Raw genomic sequence first — 19,972 nt, 5'->3', positions numbered from 1 at the left:
CTAACGCAGTAGTTAAATCATAACTATAGTATATAATTGTATATTAAAGATTGTTCTAATTAATGCCATGACTATAAAATAACATAACATAAGAACACAATTCCTTACCTTTACTCCCATGTTAGTCTTGTATACATAAATTGCTTAATATTAAGCAAACACTCATATTTCACCACAACCAGCAACATACCCTCAAGGCTAGGTTAGTTCTTTGCAAATACTAAAACAAATTGATTACCCTATGATCAATTTGAAATAACACACATGATGTTATAGTGGTCTATATTTGGTCCCCCATGACTTGAATTTTAATTTCTATATAAAACAATAGAGTTTTGTTGATTATTAAATGAAATGTTTTTAAACTTGAAGGGCTGTATAACTATGGATTAGCTTTGCTGTGTTAAGCTTTCAGGATGTAGAAGCGGAATAAGGATATAGTGTACATCTCAAAACAGGATTATCCAAATGCAGGAGGAGGGACAATGGACAAGTACGTAATGTCAGTTTATCAATTATGAATTTGTAAGTGAAAAAAAAAAAAATCATGGGGCCCAGACAGTCCCAGCAACCTGCTGCTGCAATGTCATTTACAGTATATCACTTCTTTATTCCTTAGAATTGTTGCGTCATGTGTTGAAGCCTCTTTCATAACTTTTAACTCCAAGTATTAAATCATCCATCCATCCATTTTCTTAACCGCTTGTCCTCATAAGGGTCGCGGGGGGCGCTGGAGCCTGTCCCAGCTGGCTTCAGGCAGTAGGCGGGGTACACCCTGAATTGGTTGCCAGCCAATCGCAGAGTATTAAATCAGTTCAATTTTTTTTTTTTACATGTGTTATCAAATGACAGTGCATAACCAGTGTGTAAATATGACTCAATTAATAATATGTATATATTTTTTTTATCTGAACTGAATGCAGGACATTAAATGTATTTTAATGCTTAGTTGCCTAAATTTACCTTTAGGTGTGTCCCTGTTTGCCTTCCAGTTATGGTCACACAACTGTGGTGTTGGTCTGCTTTGTTTGCCTCACCTGCACAGTGAGAGCCCCTCCCTGTCTGAACCAGTAACCCCCCCTCCCTATAAAGAGGCTGCGTTCATGCCTCGATCACATCAAACTGGATGATCAACTCACAAACAGGCAAATCCTTTTCAAATTGCTACGCTTGAGAGGCAAAGATGACTTCTACTGCAGGTCGCCTGGCCCATCAGCAGGAGAGGAAGCGCGGAATTGGCACCACGCAACATGCTGTCAAGTTCCACCAACAGGACTATGAGACTCTGCGTCAGCAGTGTGTGGAAAGGGGACGTCTGTTTGAGGACGACTGCTTTCCAGCTGGGTGCAAGTCACTGGGCTACAATGACCTGGGTCCATACTCATCCAAGACCAGAGGAGTCGTTTGGAAGAGGCCAACAGTAAGAAGCTGTCAAAAAGAATTTACAAATTAGAACTGTATTACGCTGTTGAGTAAAGTAATATGATTGACACCATTTTGATTTTTCATTTAAAAGTTGCATTTGAAGAAAGAGGGGAAGTACATTCCCTCACCAGACACTTCATTAGGTACACCTGCACAGAAGCATCAAGGTTGCAGTTTACATTTACACAATATGAGATTTTTTTATTTTATTTTAAGCCTCAGTAATGTAGCTCAGTCGGGTTACTGAAAATATTAAAATGGCTTTTTAGAAATGAGAAGTGAGTAAGACATACTTTTTTTTTTTTTAAATCTAAAACTTTTCTAAATAAATGGGAAATACATTTCCTGAAGCATGATGGTATAAACTGCTTTACTGTTTTTGCCTGGAAGTGTAGAATACTCCATCCACACTTTGCAGTCATTTGTGTTGTCTATCAGTCAGCTACCGTCAGGCTGATTTGCTTATGATTCAGAACATTTGCATGCAGTTAAATGAGAATTGGGGAGGAATGAAGAGAAGTTTCTGAACAATAAACTGAAATATGAGACTGGTAACACGTCTCTCTCTCTCTCCCCCTCCCTCCCGCTCAGGAGCTGTGTTCCAACCCTACATTCATTAATGATGGAGCCACGAGAACAGACATTTGCCAAGGAACTTTAGGTAATTGACACAGGAGGACAATTTGATGGTTCTATGAAAAAAGGCCTTTTGTATTTAGAAGGTGAAACAAACGTCATCACAATACACATCTTGAAGTGTTTGCTCTTAATGTGCAGGTGATTGTTGGCTCTTGGCTGCTATTGCCTCGCTGACCCTAGATCAGCGGATTCTGGCACGCGTGGTGCCACCTGGACAGAGTTTCTCTGAGGGATATGTGGGGATATTTCACTTCCAGGTCAGAGAAAGTCATTTGTTGCTTTTGACTCTTTTTTTTTTCAATAAAAAAAAAAAACACTAACTTTTATTTGATTTACTTATTTGTTACGTCTCTCCATCTATCCATATACCACTTGTCATTCGGGTCACGAAGTTGCTGTAGCCATAGCCAATTGGCTGACATTGAGCGATGAGTACATCCTTCAATTTGAGATATTTGCTGGAGTCTACAGTAATACAAAGACTGCCATGGAAAAGTTCATATTTACAATAGAAAATCACATTTTCTTTTAACATACTTTCCAGAACTTGATATAGAATGTTGTGCATCGGATATATCACAATAATCATTTACTTTTGTTTATAACACATTTGAGCTGATATTTTAAAGAACACACTTCGCTTTCTGTTTGGGTGAACTTATGTATTTCTGCAAATATTGCCTGCCATCATTTATCCACTCAAATGAAGACGGGGGTAGGTATCATTAGTGGAAAAGCCCTTATTCATACCAACATTTATATATAAACATGTATATTAAACAGTTCCACAGTTCCAATAGTTTATTACATTTATGTCAAGTAAAATTGTGATTTAAAGTGCAGAGAAACATCATAAACCAAGGCAGATTGGGCACAACAAATAAAGCTTTGAAGGTCCTCAGAAAATGAACACGGGTCCATACAACGTGAAACAGTCCCATGAGAGTCTCTTAATTGTCGTTAGAGATGCAATCACAACGTAAGATCATCTTTAATACTGCACAGCAATATTGTTTACAACATACTGCAAGTCTCAACACTTTAATTCATCTGAGTTTACGTGCTTACGTGCTGCTGTTTTGGTTAGCAATGGAAGTTCCAACTCGGCTGAGTAGTAAACTCTTCATTGTACAGGTGTGAGTGTCTTTAAACGGACATAATAACAACAACATGTTATCTTCCTGATGGTAAAAGATCGGGATTTATTTGTCTTAAATAGATTTTGCGACAAATGGGCATGGCATCTACTAGATACTGTAATTTGGGGGATTGTGGTACGTTACGTTTTAAATCACATGTTACCATGTTATGATCACTGACTTCTGCTTTGGGTGAGGCCATACAATAAAGATCCATTCATTTACTGCCTCCTTCTAGTTAGTGTGCATGCTGCTGATTGCAGAAATCTGCCATGTTTATGGTCAAACAATTAAAAAACATTTTCTTACATGAATAGTACATTTTTGGCAAATGTCTCTCCAAGCAATTATTTTTCAATGCAGTCGTTATGTCGAACTGCTCATGGTGCTTTTGCTTTGTTCACTTCAGTTTTGGCAGTTTGGCGAGTGGCTGGATGTCGTGGTGGATGACCGTTTACCCACCCGAGATGGGGAGCTGCTGTTTGTTCACTCGGCCGAGGGCTCAGAGTTTTGGAGTGCACTGCTGGAAAAGGCCTACGCCAAGTACAGATTCTTTCTATATCAACAATTCAAGAAACCGTACAACAGTTGTTTGAACGTGACGCTGTTTTTGTCATCTGTATCTGACAGAGCATGTGGCTGCTACGAGGCTTTGTCGGGCGGAAACACAATTGAGGGTTTTGAGGATTTCACTGGGGGGATTGCCGAAATCTACTCTTTGGACAAGCCTCCGTCTCAGCTCTTCCAAATTCTACGGCGGGCGCTGAAGCTCGGCTCCCTGCTGGGCTGCTCTATCGATGTAATTTGATTCGTGTGGATTTGCCTTCTTACCAACAAACATACTGATATATACTATTTATCCGAGCATTTTCAACTACTTTCAGATCACCAGTGCCTATGAGGCAGAGGCTGTCACAAATCTCAAACTTGTTAAAGGACATGCATATTCAGTGACTGGTGCAGAACAGGTACAGTATACCACACTTTAAACTATCAACAAACAAGGTATTCATATGGAAACTGCACTGCTAAGAGAAGAATTCAAACTGAGTAATGACAAGTTTTGCAACCGGTCTTTTTATATTGGATTTAAAGAGTACGTGTGCGCTAATATTGTCACCAATGAAGAGAGAGTGTTGCTCACGGTTCTAGGTTCACTTTCGGGGCACGCTAGTTCCGCTGGTTCGCATCAGGAACCCATGGGGGCAGGTGGAGTGGACCGGGCCTTGGAGTGATGGGTAGGAAAATGTTTTCTTAATGCAGATATGCGAGGGGGTAAAACACTGGATTTTCCCACAAGAATGATTGTTTATCACATTTAGATCCACTGAATGGAACTATGTCAGTGAAGAAGACAAATCCAAACTTAACCATGTAGCTGAGGACGGAGAGTTCTGGTAAATATACAGTTTTATGCATGTTATTCAAGTAAAAAAAAGAGAGATGGAATTGAAGAGAACTTGTTTGGTCTTTCCAGGATGTCCTACTTGGACTTCATCAGACAGTTCACCATATTGGAGATTTGCAACTTGACTCCAGATACGCTCAAGAGTGACGACGTTGGCCACTGGAACCACTACCAGTTTGAAGGCATGTGGCGGGTCGGATCAACTGCAGGTGGCTGTCGCAATCACCCTGGTAAAGAAATCATGTGTAAATTTTTATATTAGACAAGACACATTTGCATTTTTAGTTCTTTGCTGTTTTCTATCGTGGGAGGTTCTGGAAGGTAAGTAACACTCACAATAAATGAGGGATTACTGTATCTGAATACAAACAATTAAAAAATCTAATTTTCGTAATCTCATCATGTCATATTTAAATAAAGATTTTAGCATAGTTAAACATAATCTTCAATTAAATCTTCTTTTTTTTTTGTTGCACTGACGACTTGAGGCCAGACATTCATAAATTGCATTCATTAATGTTTTAAAGTGGCAGAAGGCTTTTGGTTTAATGTGTTACACTTGTGTTTGCTCCAGCGACCTTCTCATCCAATCCTCAGTTTGTGGTGCGTCTGGAAGATGTGGACGATGATCCTCTGGATGGGGAGGGTGGATGCACCTTTCTAGTGGGACTGATGCAAAAGGATGGACGCAGGCAGCGGAGGCTGGATCGCGATCTTCAGACAATTGGCTTTGCTATCTATAAAGTATTACAATGATTTGTAACAAAACATTTAGAGTGATTACTTTTAACAATATTTTTGCTATTCTCCAGGTCCCAGATGAGGTAAAGTATGCCTGAAGCATTACACATAACATTCTAAACATGACAACATGCTGAAATCTGTCTTGTGCTCATAGTCTAATTAATCATTAAAACAATTGTGTCGATGTCATTGTGAAGTACAACGGTCGTAGCAATGTTCACCTGGGCCCGGATGTCCTGCTGCGTCAGAGAGCTGTGGCCATGAGTAGCACCTTCATCAACACCCGAGAAGTTTGCAATCGCTTTACACTTCCTCCAGGCGAATATGCCATCGTACCCTCAACTTTCCATCCTCACAAGAATGCCAGCTTTGTTCTCAGAGTGTTCTCTGAGAAACAAGCTTCGACCAGGTAACTGAAATATCAGAGCTTTGTGTTACACTGCCATCTGGCGGACACAAGTCAGAAGGCTCGAGTAAAGGATATGGGCATCTTTGAATTGCCGTGGCAACCCAACATCAGGCCAAAAATTATTATTATTATTTTTAATCTTTCTGGGCCTTATGTTTGCAATGTTTGAGGTGTAGCCACATTTGCACGTAAATAGTTAACTTCCTCTAATGCAGAAAAATAACAATTACAGTACTGAAAATGTATGTATGAAAAAACACTAAACCAAAAAATAGCCAAATGAAAATCAGTAAGTTCTGCGGTAACTGAGTGTGCCTTCGTGACGACGTATTCTTACACCACTGCGCAATGTACAGTATTGTAGTTTAATATGCATCGATTCTAACCTTGAAACTGTCAGAACCAATATAAACAAAGGACTTCCTGTATGGCTCGTTAAACAAGATAACTCACATTAGGACTATTTGGTTCACTTCTACATTGCCAACAGGACCCACACGTCACGACAGAGGCCACTGAGTGCACCTACAGGCATATATCTGTAAATTACATTTAACAACACTAAGGGGAGCCCTGCAGCACAAGAAAATAAAATCAATATTCCTTAACTCATTCACTGCCATTGACGGTCATAAATGTCAAAAAATCATTTTAACTATTTCTATGAGTTTAACTTTTTTTTCTACTTTTGTTAACAAGAGTATGAAAACCAAGATTTTTTTTCATTGTACATTTAGAACAGAAATAAAATTTGTGATTAATCGTGTGTTAACTATTGAAGTCATGCGATTAATTAAGATAAAAAAATAATAATCGCCTGACGAGATGATTATTAAAAATTAGGGGCATCAGGCGATTAAAATGTTTAATTGTAATTAATGGCATGACTTCACGATTAATCACAAATTTTATATCTGATCTAAATGTAAAAAAAAATTCTCTAGGTTTTCATACTCTTGTTAACAAAAGGGGGGGGGGGGAACAAATAGAAATAGTTCAAATAAATTTTTGACATTTATAGCCGTCAATGGCAGTGAATGAGTTAACTTCATTTTGAAGATGCGTTCTGTATGCCTCGGCTTAGTAGGCTCTATATTACAAACATCTCCATTTCCATTACAGTCCACTGGAAGAGGACATTGATGCTGAACCCGAGGAGGTAAGCAAAGCTGCCTTGTTTGCCAATGTAGAACACCGATGCCTACTGGAGCTTTTGAACAGAATGTCATCATGGAGTCAAAACAATCAGTTACATGTGTTTGAACCTGCATCTCAATTGACAATCGGCTTCCATGTTTCTCGCATCTTGCCATAGCAAGAGGAGTTATCAGAAAGTGATGTGGATCCTCACTTCAAATATCTCTTCAAGCAGATTGCTGGCAATGTCGGTAACATGTTAATTGAAACCGAATCAGCTTTAAACTGGATCAATTGAAATGACATGCGTTTATTTAACAGGACACAGAGGTTTCGGTCTTTGAATTGGTCAAAATTCTGAACAATGTGGTTTCACGTAGTAAGTAAAGACAACCACCTCATTAATTGGCGTGTAGCTTTTTCACATTTGAATGGTTGGAGAGTTCGAAGCTTCTTGTCACTTTCTTACAGGGATTGACGTCAGGACAGATGGCTTCAGCCTTGAGACAGGCCGTCTTATTATCAGTTTACTGGATGTATCCTCTTTTAGAAATATAGCTGGCAATGTTTTGAATAACATTTTAACTACAGAAGGAACGGGCACAGGTTCCAGTGCCATAATTCACTTTTTGTTTTGTCCTCAAGTGGCACAATATCAATATTGATATTAGCGTCAGGGATGTACCTGTCAGATACTTGCTAATGATGATACCTGCTAATGCGAGGGCAGCCAAATCCAACAGACTGTAATCCGCCACTGTGAGTTTGATGTCATACAAATGCACCATCTGCACAAACAACACAAACACATTCAAAATCCACACTTACATATGAAATACAGCAAAAGCTTAGACAATTAAACAAAAGATTGATAGATGACGAATAAACAGTCATTTCATTTCAGATATCTGATGTGTCATTTTAAAATATGAAGAGCTTTATAAAAACCTTAACATTCTACAGAAGGATGAAAGCTCCATGTTGGGGCTGTTGGAATTCCATAAACTTTGGAGCAAAATCCAGAAATACTTGGTAAAATTGTCACTCGCCTGCTTTGCTGTCATTTGGTCGAACATGCCTGATGACTCATGGTTTTGCTTTCTTTAGGATATCTTTAGAAAACACGACCAAGACAACTCTGGCACCATGAGCTCCCATGAGATGAGAAGTGCTGCCATTGAAGCAGGTAACACATTTGACAAGTAAGACAACCTCTAAGTGGAAACGAAGAAAGAGGAGTACTGAAAGAAGCAATCGAAGAAGCTAGGCTAACTGTTAGCCTATCTTCTTCTAGGGGGAGACACTACTTTACCCCACAACACAGGATAATCTGTCCAATAATCATCGGAAGGAGGGAATCGGGCTCAAATTCGGAGCATGTGTGTAGACCACTTAAACAACTACATTAGGGGCAACACCGGTAATCAACAACACGATAATAATAATGAACAAATAATACAGCATTGAGTGGGCCTGGACCGAATGGTTCGGTAATTGTGTTGTTTGAGTAGATGCACGTGTGTGTACTGTATTGTATATCATGCATTGGCCTATATTGTTGGCATACGGCTTGAGTAGATCTGTCCATGCTGCAGTTGCACTGGCTGCGATTCAATTCACATCTGAGTCAGACAGTAATCCACAATTGAAAGAGGCCTGATTCCAATCGGATATCCGATTCCATGTTTGTCTTAAAACACAATGATGCATATCCAAACTGTGCAAGCAAAGACACAGCAACGACAACAACTTTAAATACTTGTAGGTTCTGTATTTGAAAAAAAACGGCAATGACGGAGTGGCCATCGCTGGATAAGCAAACATACACCCATGATACACTCACTAAGTGAGTTTTTTTTTTATGGGTGTGAGTATAATGCACTTGTGATTCTCTCACTCTCACTGACTGAGTGAGTGTATCATGGGTGTAAGTTTGTAATTAACTGCATCTTGGAATGTCTCCAAATGTCAATATTCAATAAAGATCTTGAGAAAAGTGATCTTGACAAGTCAAATCATAGCCAATAATAATAATAATCATAATAATGCATTGTGCCAATCATGGTGGGCAAGATCACAGTCGACACTACAAAGTTTGTAATTTCCTTATTGCGCAAGATATCTCAGTCATTTTGGTGTCTTTTCAAAGAGTTTTGTAAGCCTGTCTCAATAGGAAAAGTTTTTTTTATTCAGAGCAACTTGAACAATTTCTTCACATACCTAAACCTTATATAAATCCAATTGAAATACACAACTTGGACATCTGACTTTATATATATATATATATATATATATTAGGGGTGTGAATTGCCTCGTACCTGGCGATTCGATTCGTATCACGATTCATAGGTCACGATTCGATTCGATACATCCCGATGCGAATCTATAAATTGATTATTGTGATTGTTTTTTTTTTTTACTCAAATTTAGAAAATACTAATCAGTAAACATGTACACTGTAAGATTTGTATGAAAATTGATTTATTTATCTGAAAATTCAGGCTTATAACTGAGCCACTGCATTTAACAAACAGTTTGCAGTCTGTTTCATGTTTGAACAGCACTGAAATAAAATATTAAGGCTTAATGTTCCATTAATATAACATTCTTCCATGCTTAATGTGTGAATCCTAACCCTAAGTATGACGTTTTGTTGAATATTCCCATAAAAAATTGATGTTTAAAAATTGATTCGGCCGCATATTGAATCGATTTGAGAATTGCGCGCTGTAATATCGCTATATATATATATATATCAATATATATATATATATATATATATATATATATATATATATATATATATATATATATAGCGATATTACAGCGCGCAATTCTCGATATATATATATATATGTATATTAGGGGTGTATATATATGTATATTAGGGGTGTTGGAAAAAATTGATTCGGCAACCACCACGATTGGCACAATGCATTATTATGATTATTATTATTGGCTATGATTTGACTTGTCAAGATCACTTTTCTCAAGATCTCTATTGAATATTGACATTTGGAGACATTCCAAGATGCAGTTAATAACAAACTTACATCCATGATGTATATATATATATATATATATATATATATATATATATATATATATATATATATTACAGTAACCCTATTTTCCCCATTTGAAATTTGCCTGTTACAAAAAAATACCTGTTTACCAAGGTATGAGACATTCTCGGACATTTTGACTGACTTCAAAAGGTGCCACACACCCTTTTTATTGTGTTAGTGGAGAATGGTAGCCAAGCAATTTTAGACGGGCTCAGCTAACCCGACTCAATTGTGCTGTTGAGCGGTTAACAGTAAACTGGATAAACCGGTCGGACGGGGGTGGAGCATGTCAGCTTCATTCACTCGCCACAAGATCAAACCAACCATGGGAGAGGCTGTGAAACTTAACTCGGGTTTTACGCGACACCCAGTAGGATCTGAAGTAATCCACAAGCGCTGACAATGACCTCAGCAGCTTTAAAAAATAATGACAAGTGATTGGTTGTCTTCCACAGGTTTTCACATCAACAGCGCTGTACTGCAGGCCATTGTCGGTCGCTATGCTGATGCTCAGTATGCAATCGACTTTGACAGCTTTGTTGGCTGTCTCATTAAAGTGGAATTGCTCTTCAGTAAGCATGGAAAAACACACTTGATATTGGTCTTCATCAAAGTTGCATAGTACAGCAGGTTCATCATCTGCATTTTTTGTTCTTCTTGTTTTCAATCAGAAATTTTTAAGGCTCTCGATCAAGCTGACTCTGGGAAAATTGAGCTGGATATACAGCAGGTACCTGCATGCACAGTCTGCTAGTTGCTTGTCATGCTGTATATTTTGTTGTATAAATTATTTTCTCTTTAATTCTTATTCTTTTACAGTGGCTGTGCCTGGCAATCTGCTAGCTGGGGGGACCACACAAACAAGGAACGTTTTGTTAAAATTGATGGCATTGGGACTATCAATCATTTTTTTGAGATCAGAAAAATATTAGATTTAAATAAAGTTTTTGAAGACTGGTATGGGAAAGAGATGATTGTTTATTATATGTTTAGTAAAGCAGTCAACAAAACACATTATTATTCACTACTACTTGTAATCCTATTAGGCCAGGGGTCTGCAACATGCGGCTCTGGAGCCACATATGGCTTCTTGTGGATCTCTGAAAAAGCAGAAAACTGACAAAAATGAATTGAAAATTTTAAAAAGATGATTAAAATTGTCACAAAAAAGTCCGAAATTTTATTTAAGAAAAGGCAGGAAAGGACACGTTTAAAAAGTAAATATGAAATTAACAAAAACAAAAGAAGAAATTCAGAAAATGACCATAAAATGTCAGCAAAATTGTAAAAAAAAAAAAGTCAGAAAATTGATTTAATTTAAGAAAAGGCAGTAAAGAAAATGTTCAAAAAGTAGCCATAAAAGTCCCAAAACAAAAGAAGAAATCCCGAAAATTACCACGTCCACAAAATTACCAAAACATTTTAGAAAATTGATAGCAAAAAGGTAGAAAAATGTCAGAAAACATAGAATGTCCAAAAAAGGAAGAGGCAGAAAATAATCATAATATGTACATAAAATTGCCAAAATGTCAGAAATTTGACAGAAAGGCAGAAAAGTAAAAAAATTAAATGAAAAGTATGAAAAATTACCCCCCCAAAAAATCCCAAAAGGGAAGAGGAAAAGTAGAAGGAAACGAATGTGTACGCATTGGATGCTATTCAATTGCTAATTAGCTCTTGGGCGCTCAGTACATTCGACTAACACACTATTTCCTTCATCACAATCTTCAAATGTTTTGCGGCTCCAGAAACATTTTTGCTTATTTATTCGGCCTAAGATGGCTCTTTTGACAGGAAAGGTTGTTGACCTCTGCACTAGCCATATTAACGTGACGTCTGAAATAAAATCAGAGTCAATATCATTGACATATCACCATGAAGCTATGCCAACGTGTTTTAAACGTATAAATTAAGGGCCGGAAAGAGACCACCACTCCATAGTACCGCTGACTGAAAGTTCCTACAAATGTTTCCACGCCACAGTCTTACAAATGCTATGATTAGTTCAACACTTAACAGGTGACACAGGGCCTCGAGGCATGACAAACAAGGGCGTGGCCAAACCTGAGCTCCCACTATTGTGTATAAACACACCTCAGACACCCGCAGTCACTTGGCAGACATTTCGGGCACCTGAGAAGACATCGAAAATGACCGGCATTGTCAATAAGCTTCAGCACAACCGAGACAAATTGAATGGCATTGGAACTAACGATCATGCGGTGCCATACTTAAACCAGGACTACAAGTCACTGAAGCAAAGCTGCCTGGAGAGAAGACGCCTATTTGAGGATGAAAGCTTTGAGCCGCTTCCTGCATCTTTGGGATTCAATGAACTTGGACCCGATTCCTATAAAGTCCGGGGCATCAGGTGGTTGAGACCTTCGGTGGGTACAGCGGCGTTGACGCAAACAATTGCTTGGGGTGGCTTCACAGTCGGTCTGATTTTAAGGGAGACACATAGCATTTAAATTAAATACATACAGTCTTTATTCATTTATTACTTTTTTCCCCAATGCTCGTTAGTTTTGTGTGTGTTTTCACCTGTGCTTGTTAAGCTGTCCTCTCGTGTCTTGTCTTGTCCAGGTGTTTGTTGTCATCTCGTCAGTTTCCCTAGTTTCTGTTAGTCCTTGTCGGTTCATTTAGCAAAATTTTTTTTTTATCCCAAGTGCCTTTATGTATTTGAAAGTACTTCGTTTTTGAGACCAGTCCTGCATTTGTGTCCTCAAACATGCTAACTGGTGACACGTACCTAACGCTGCACTGCAATATTACTGCCAAAATCTGACATGAGGCAGCAGTAGGTGTATCTTTTTTAAAAAAAGGGACTTAATTATTTCCTCAATGTCTCAACTCAAAATGACTTTGTGCTCTACCATACTACGCTTGTTTACAATAAACATTTTCTTTTTCTTAGGAAATTGTATCCAATCCGCAATTCATTCAGAAAGATGCGACCAGGACTGATATTTGTCAGGGAGCACTTGGTGAGACATGTACACACGCGCACCCAACATTCCTTTAGCCATACTTTGCATGCTTTAAAATGATGGGCTGTATCTATATAATTAACAAATAATCCTGCTTGGATGAATCTCAAAACAACAACAATGCCTTTTAGCTAGCAAACGCCCGTGTACGTGTCTACACCCTGTGTGGAACAATGCAAACGTGGGTGGGGATAAGTGGCGAGTGCTTTAATGTGAAAGGCAAGACAGTTACTGGGGCTTAACTAAGACATGTATGTGTGTGTATATATACTGTATTTTAAAACAATCAATTTTGTCAGGTGACTGCTGGCTCCTGGCGGCTATTGCCTCATTGACGCTCAACAAGCAGATTTTGTCCCGCGTTGTACCGCATGACCAAAGTTTTGAAGAGGACTATGCTGGAATATTTCATTTTGAGGTATACCAATACACTGTACTGTGTACACACGCACACACACACCGTGCCTTCAAATGTGTACTAAAGAGTTGGATGAAAGAACAATCTCAAGAGTCTGTTCAGGGTAGGTGAGCCTGTTTTTCTACCTTAAGTGGCAAGCCCAAACTATATCCAATTGGCGTGGTATGAACGGGAGTACCCAAAATATGCCCTAATTTCACATACCTGGATTGACTGAAAATTCGTGACCCTACAATGCTGTAGGCCTACAACCTGACCAAGGAGATAAACTGGATTAGACCCGAATAAACCATAACTTTGGTGTAAGAACGCCAGGGTACGATCTGAACTAGACCAGAAGAGACCACCCAAGGGAATTAAAAGAGCCAAGCTCGACTATACGAATGAACTAACGGGCAAGCGGCTACACCACGTCCTCTTGAATTTTTCAGTTCTGGCAGTTTGGCGACTGGGTGGATGTGGTGGTTGACGACCGCTTGCCCACCAGAGATGGAGAACTGCTGTTTGTCCACTCAGCAGATGGATCTGAGTTTTGGAGTGCCCTGCTGGAGAAGGCCTACGCCAAGTATAACTCAAACGTCCGATTTCCTATTTGTTTCGGGTTTACTTATGGTTCTGACTTTTCCGGCTACAGGTTAAATGGATGTTACGAGGCGCTCTCTGGAGGAACCACCACTGAAGGGTTCGAGGACTTCACTGGAGGCATTGCTGAGAGACATGATCTATCCAACCCCGATCCGCACCTCTACAATATCATAAGGAAGGCCCTTGAGAGAGGTTCCCTTCTGGGATGCTCCATTGATGTCAGTTTGAGCTTTTTGCTGTACTCGAACATTATTAACATAGGTCACTGCTCTTATTGTTTACGCTTCTATCCATCGCAGATCACCAGTGCAGCTGACTCGGAAGCTGTCACGTATAGCAAGCTGGTGAAGGGCCACGCCTACTCTGTGACAGGAGCTGAGCAGGTAAACCCACAGCTGAGTAGGATTGGTGACGCGTAAGACATCGGAGGCAACTAAAGTTGATCAAGTAGCAAACACAACTGACAAGATGTTACATTTTGATATTAAAATGGAGTAAAGTACACCTTGTGTGTCAGGTGGAGTACAAAGGAAGCGGGGAAAAGCTGATCAGAATCCGAAATCCATGGGGTCAGGTGGAATGGAATGGAGACTGGAGTGACGAGTGAGTAAACGGTGGCTGACTAAAACCTGTTAAACACACGATACACAATATTCGACGCATGAGAAATTGAACGCTGGTAAATATTCATGTAAATTGTATTTGTCCGATAAACAATATGTAGCAAGAAAAACTTTTTTTTACATACAGTAGGTGCAGCAAACTTACAGTAAATGGTGGGATGTCGAGTTGTCCAATTAACTTCCCTGAATAAATTAAGGTTGAGTAAAATCAAATGAATAAAAAAAAAAAAAACTATTTGGCAAGTATATCCAGGTAGGAACTAAGGTTATAATAATTTGGGATTTTTCATTAGATTTAGTTTGTATTTGTTTATTTTTTATTTATCTATTTTTAAATCAGTTTCAATTCGTTTTTTTACAGGATGTTTTTTTTATTTTTTCAAAAATGCTTCACTTCAGATTTTGTTTTTGTTTTAGTTTTTTAATATGTGAAGTATTTGTAGAATGCAGGATAAAAAAAAATCACTGAATATTGTGTAATAAAGTACAGAAAACTACAATTCTCTTCTGTAAGGATATACTGCAATACCAAAATAAATAAATTAAAAATGAACCCCCGAAAGCCCATGTATGATATTAATTGACAAAGACGAAAAATGACATTTTCACTATAATTTTAATTAGTTTTGTTTTGTTTTCTTTCTTTCTCTTTTTAAAGCATTTTCGTTTATTTAATTTTGCTAACGAAAATATATATTTTTTTCCCCATTAGTTTTCGTTAACTATAATAACCTTTTGTAGGAACTTCTGCTTGTTGTTGGTCGACTGATTAACTGAATGTGAGTTGGGTGAACTCTTGAATCTATACTTTGAATGGATGTTAAGAATGAACATAATGCTACTGTCCAATGGAGAAAAACAATTCTCCCCCAAAAAATAGATTTTTATTGCTATTTTTCTAGTTCCTCTACGTGGAGATATGTAAGTGATGATGACCGCGAGAGGCTGAAAAACCGCAGAGAAGATGGGGAGTTCTGGTAATTGATCACTGTCTCCTACATTACACTCACTGGCATGGGAAATGTATCTTCCGAGACCACAACAACTTAGAAATGTATCTATTCTCAATATCTTATGCAGGTGGACCCGAATGTTCATTCCTTCACTAAGATTACTTTTTTTGTGCTCGTCTTCTGACTGCTTTTCTAACAGGATGTCATTGTCTGATTTCCTGCGAGAGTATTCCCAACTGGAGATCTGCAACCTCACACCTGATGCCCTAACATCAGAGTACAGGAAGTGGGCGGAGACAGAGTTTGAAGAAACGTGGAGAATCGGAGTTTCTGCCGGTGGCTGCAGGAACTTTCCAAGTACTTGACTTAACTTCTACAATGTTCCTTTTTTCCTGATTTTTGTTTTACAAACAGGAAACGTCTATATTTTTGCTAGCTGCTGCTAAAATTCTGTTTATCCTGTTTGCTTAGATACCTTCTGGACAAATCCTCAGTTTGTCATCAAACTGGACCAGGTGGATGATGACCCCTATGATGAAGAGGACGGCTGCACGTTCATCATAGGATTGATGCAGAAGGGCAAGCGCCGCAGGAGAAAAATGGGGGAGGACATGGAGACTATTGGCTTCCTCATGTATGAGGTGAATGACAATAAAAGTCCAAATAAACTACAAGTCATTAACTCTTTTCTTATAGTGGATTTTTTTTTTGTCTTTTTCCAGCTGCCTGAGGAGGTACGAGCGCAAGAAGCAGCTACTTCATACATTTGTATTATGTTACATTTTCACAAGACAACGGCTCGACCCGTCCTCGCGACCTCTCTGTCAATTTCTAGTACTCTGGCTCCAGTCAAGTGCACCTGAAGAGAAATTTCTTCTTGAGAAACAGCTCGGCGGCGCGCTCTGAGACCTTCATCAATCTTCGAGAGGTCTCCAGCCGTCAACATCTGCCGCCTGGGGAGTATCTCATCGTTCCCTCCACCTTTGAGCCCAACAAGAACGGAGACTTCTATATACGGGTGTTCTCTGAGAAACCGGCAAATTTTCAGTATGTACAATTAAGACGCCATTTTGAAAAACGTGTCGCATCATATGGAAGGGTGAAGCAAAAATGTTTTTTGCTTGCCTTTTAGGGAGATTGATGATCCAGTTGACTGCCATGTTGAACAGGTAAAATCATTTTTTTGGGGCGGCATTTCAACCATTAATTTCTACCATTGGTAATCTTTAGATTGACATCGATGAAAGCGATATTGATGACAGATTCAAGAGAATGTTTGGACAGCTGGCCGGACATGTGAGTTATCAGTACTTTGTTTTTTCTTGAAGTACTCGATAAGAATATTGATTTTTCTCTCACTGGATCTAAGCATTTTAATCTGACTCTTAGGATGTGGAAATTTCTGCATTCGAGCTGCAGAGAATCCTCAACAAAGTGGTGGTAAAGCGTAAGGAAAAAAAAAAATCTATAAACTGGTTCAATACGCAAATTTCCATCAATCTGATGCACCAAGAACTTGATCCCTTTACCATTTTCAGGAAGTGACCTCAAAACTGACGGCTTCAGCCTGACCACGTGCCGCAACATGATCAATCTGCTTGATGTATCCTTTCTGTTTAGTCATGTTTCCAAAAAGTTGTAAACTCTCTGCAACGATGCTTTCAGATATCTAAATCCTATCGGGCTAGACCAATTAACTTTAACAATCTCTTCAAAGAAAGATGGAAGCGGCAAACTAGGACTTGTGGAGTTTAAGATTCTGTGGACCAAGATTGAAAAGTTTTTGGTAACTCCACACTTTTTTTTTTTTTCCCATGTTATCGCAATTTACAGACACCTCAAATAATAACTGCCTTTTACAGAAATAATAATGCTAAATTTCGACTGTGGTGTATAACTACACAGCAACGTAATTAGAGGTTAGAAATTCTGTGTGATGCAGTCCAGTTGTACACAACAAACACGGAGTTAAAAATCTTTCTGGGAGAGTCGGTGAGATGAGACCCAAGACAATTTTGTGGTCTAATGTTGAGGCTGGAGAATAACTCTGTTATATATTTATCCTAGGATGGTGCTTGGAGATAACAAACTATTTGATTCTACCCATTAGGCCATTTACAGAGAAAAAGATTCAGACAATAGTGGCTGCATGAGTTCATCTGAGATGCGGTCTGCAGTAGAAGCCGCTGGTGAGTCCATTGCAAATAATATAGGTTGATGTTTTGAAGAACCTACAGTATCAATAAATAGTCATATATTGTTTTTAGCTTGATTTTTAAAAATTTGACGTCGCACTTTTGCAGGTTTCTCACTCGACAACCCACTGCACCAGATCATTGTTGCTCGCTACAGAGAACCAAGCTACTCCATTGACTTTGACAACTTTGTGTGCTGCCTAATCCGCCTCGAGTCACTTTTTAGTGAGTCTAGCGTCCACTCAACATCTTTGTCTAAAATATTACAGTAGGCTATAAAAAATATGCAGTAAACGGATAATAATTGCAACTTTCCTTACCAACAGATGCCTTCAAGGCAGTAGACGATGGTTCTGGTGTGATAAAGTTGAATTACACAGAGGTACGAGGCTCTCAGCGATGGTGGAGTGAGTATATAAAGATACAGTTGACAATAACACATTTTTTGTGCTTGTTTTTTTTTTTTTTCTTCCCAGTGGCTGGAATTGTCCATGATATAGAGGAGCTGCTCAGACTACTGAAAAGAAAGAACCAGCACTTAAAGGGGGGAGTTTGCAGTTTTAAGTAATGCACACTTATCAAGTATCAACGCAAGATGTTTTTGATCCGGTGACTTCAATTCTTGCTAAAGGCCAGTTGGTGGCATTACGTGTCCAGGCTATTTTTAGATGTTTGTGGCACAAGCGCAATTCTCACACATGGCTATCTCGAATGGCATGCAATTTTGTAAGTGCATTGTTATGATAGAAAACGGCAGCACTGTAAACAAGCAGACGTTAACGACGGTTGCTGCATTGACATGACTTAATCATAATTATAACGTTAAATGTTATCATTTTGAATGTTTATTTTTGGGAATATACAATTAATTAAAAAAAATCAAGACATGTTAAACTTACCTGTCGAGTAGCAATGTTGCTAATTCCACGCTGCTTCTGAATTCTCAGATGCGTGAGGTCCCTTTTTTTCTGCTAGACTTCTGCCTAGTTAGCAATTTTATACTGACAGTTTTAACACGTGACAAAAGTTTTACTGGAAACTCCCCCTTTCAATAAATATTTGCTTAGTTTGCATTACCCTTGGGATATGGTGTGTGACTTAATTGGTTTGAGAACATGATTTATTATTCTACAAAATACTTACTCTACCGCAACTATAATTGTGTGTACAATAAAGTTACTTTTGAGAGCTTCATGTATGACTCAGGTTCATTGCAGTGACTTCACAAACTTTGGTCGCCCCCTGAAGACTAAATGCAGAAATCAGCTGAACCAACTAACATAACATTTTATATAAACTTGCATCCAATCACTTCCAAAAACCTTATTTTCGTGATTCATGTTGCAACTAGTGCTAAAGTAACTTACCTGATGTAACGTGTGGTGGTGTGAACTGAAGAGGTAGTTACCCATGAACAGCTGGTGCTGTTGGACAGCAAAACGAGCCAAGACTTGTAGAATTTTCCGCAGTTACTTACATGGAAATTACCATTATTTAGCAGACAAAAATAAACTAAGCTGTACCACCCGTTACTTAGGTGAAGGAAGTGAAGTGACAAAAAGTGTAGTGAAAGTCAAGAAGCAACTTGCTGTCGTAACAAATTAAAGAGGCGCCACCGTGTGGCGTAGTACCATACTACTACTACCATAAATGGCTGCGACATCTTGCAAGTTGTGAGTTAAGTTCTCCACTTGCGTACCATGTTCATAATGTTCTATAAATGGCAACAGCTGGCTATACAGGTAAATTAGATATCTTCCGTTCTACATGTCACTATTTGTCGCTGGCATAGAACAAAACTTTTTTGGGTAGTAAATCAATTTCTAGATCATTTGAGTGAAATTGCCAACTGGTAGCCCTTGTGAGGATAAGGTGATATGGAAACTGGCTGGAGGTATCAAATACAGTTTTCAATTTCACTAAACTGACAGTAATGTTGAAATGAATTCATGGTTGTACTTGCACTTACATACACTATCTTATGACAGAAACAGAGAATTTTGCAGCATATACTAACCGCAATAATTCATTATTGCATGCGTATTGACATTAATCATATATTAAAAAAAAGTGTTATAATTAAACTGATTACAGTGCTGCTGACTGTGGCAAAAAGAAAACGAATAAATCTGCATTGACACCAGACCCACCTCCTGCATCTTAGAATGTTGTCATTAAAATTCATACTTCATTGATTAATAACAGAAGTAAAATATTTGGTGCAAATTTTACCACCTTA

General features: G+C 38.5%; 2 protein-coding genes and 1 long non-coding RNA gene across 4 annotated transcripts; 2 read left to right on the top strand and 1 right to left on the bottom strand.

The window, feature by feature from the left end:
- Positions 1-1,130: 1,130 nt before the first annotated feature.
- Positions 1,131-10,936, top strand: LOC147163930 (calpain-2 catalytic subunit-like). Its single transcript, XM_086093351.1, has 21 exons — positions 1,131-1,420; positions 2,017-2,086; positions 2,203-2,321; positions 3,613-3,746; positions 3,834-4,002; positions 4,088-4,171; positions 4,356-4,441; positions 4,526-4,600; positions 4,681-4,841; positions 5,186-5,355; positions 5,424-5,435; positions 5,553-5,764; positions 6,887-6,923; positions 7,080-7,148; positions 7,223-7,280; positions 7,373-7,437; positions 7,865-7,933; positions 8,009-8,087; positions 10,425-10,541; positions 10,641-10,699; positions 10,789-10,936. The coding sequence occupies exons 1-21, from the start codon at positions 1,184-1,186 to the stop codon at positions 10,810-10,812; spliced, it is 2,106 nt and encodes a 701-aa protein (XP_085949477.1). The 5' UTR covers positions 1,131-1,183; the 3' UTR covers positions 10,813-10,936.
- LOC147163928 (uncharacterized) lies at positions 2,854-19,346 on the bottom strand. Its single transcript, XR_015096922.1, has 5 exons — positions 19,101-19,346; positions 7,614-7,689; positions 5,577-5,768; positions 5,190-5,348; positions 2,854-4,838 (listed from the first exon to the last, which is right to left on the bottom strand). It is a non-coding gene; the product is annotated as an uncharacterized LOC147163928 (long non-coding RNA).
- LOC147163929 (calpain-2 catalytic subunit-like) lies at positions 11,606-18,927 on the top strand. 2 transcript variants are annotated; one of them, XM_086093350.1, is made up of 21 exons: positions 11,617-12,356; positions 12,887-12,956; positions 13,259-13,377; positions 13,809-13,942; positions 14,012-14,180; positions 14,262-14,345; positions 14,480-14,565; positions 15,488-15,562; positions 15,738-15,895; positions 16,010-16,179; positions 16,261-16,272; positions 16,374-16,585; positions 16,671-16,707; positions 16,769-16,834; positions 16,928-16,985; positions 17,077-17,141; positions 17,256-17,324; positions 17,649-17,727; positions 17,842-17,958; positions 18,060-18,115; positions 18,210-18,927. In XM_086093350.1, exons 1-21 carry the CDS (start codon positions 12,009-12,011, stop codon positions 18,231-18,233), a joined length of 2,208 nt encoding a protein of 735 aa, XP_085949476.1. In that variant the 5' UTR covers positions 11,617-12,008; the 3' UTR covers positions 18,234-18,927. The 2 variants fall into 2 exon arrangements, with proteins under 2 accessions (XP_085949474.1, XP_085949476.1); XM_086093348.1 differs by having other exon boundaries at positions 11,606-12,356; positions 14,012-14,345.
- Positions 19,347-19,972: the final 626 nt, after the last annotated feature.

Source organism: Leptonotus elevatus, chromosome 13, assembly GCF_054856555.1.
Source record: "Leptonotus elevatus isolate MCC_2025b chromosome 13, RoL_Lele_1.0, whole genome shotgun sequence".
NCBI classification, from domain to species: Eukaryota; Metazoa; Chordata; class Actinopteri; order Syngnathiformes; family Syngnathidae; genus Leptonotus; species Leptonotus elevatus.
This window is presented reverse-complemented; position numbering and strand designations above follow the sequence as displayed.

Bases quoted from the DNA above. Each gene is read 5' to 3' on its own strand.
- LOC147163929 (XM_086093348.1), top strand. From the start codon at position 12,009: ATGACAAACAAGGGCGTGGCCAAACCTGAGCTCCCACTATTGTGTATA. The intron at 13,943-14,011 runs GTATAACTCAAA...TTCCGGCTACAG, and splicing joins CTGGAGAAGGCCTACGCCAA to GTTAAATGGATGTTACGAGG. The intron at 15,563-15,737 runs GTAATTGATCAC...CTTTTCTAACAG, and splicing joins AGAGAAGATGGGGAGTTCTG to GATGTCATTGTCTGATTTCC.
- LOC147163930 (XM_086093351.1), top strand. From the start codon at position 1,184: ATGACTTCTACTGCAGGTCGCCTGGCCCATCAGCAGGAGAGGAAGCGC. The intron at 2,322-3,612 runs GTCAGAGAAAGT...TGTTCACTTCAG, and splicing joins TGGGGATATTTCACTTCCAG to TTTTGGCAGTTTGGCGAGTG. The intron at 5,765-6,886 runs GTAACTGAAATA...TTTCCATTACAG, and splicing joins GAGAAACAAGCTTCGACCAG to TCCACTGGAAGAGGACATTG.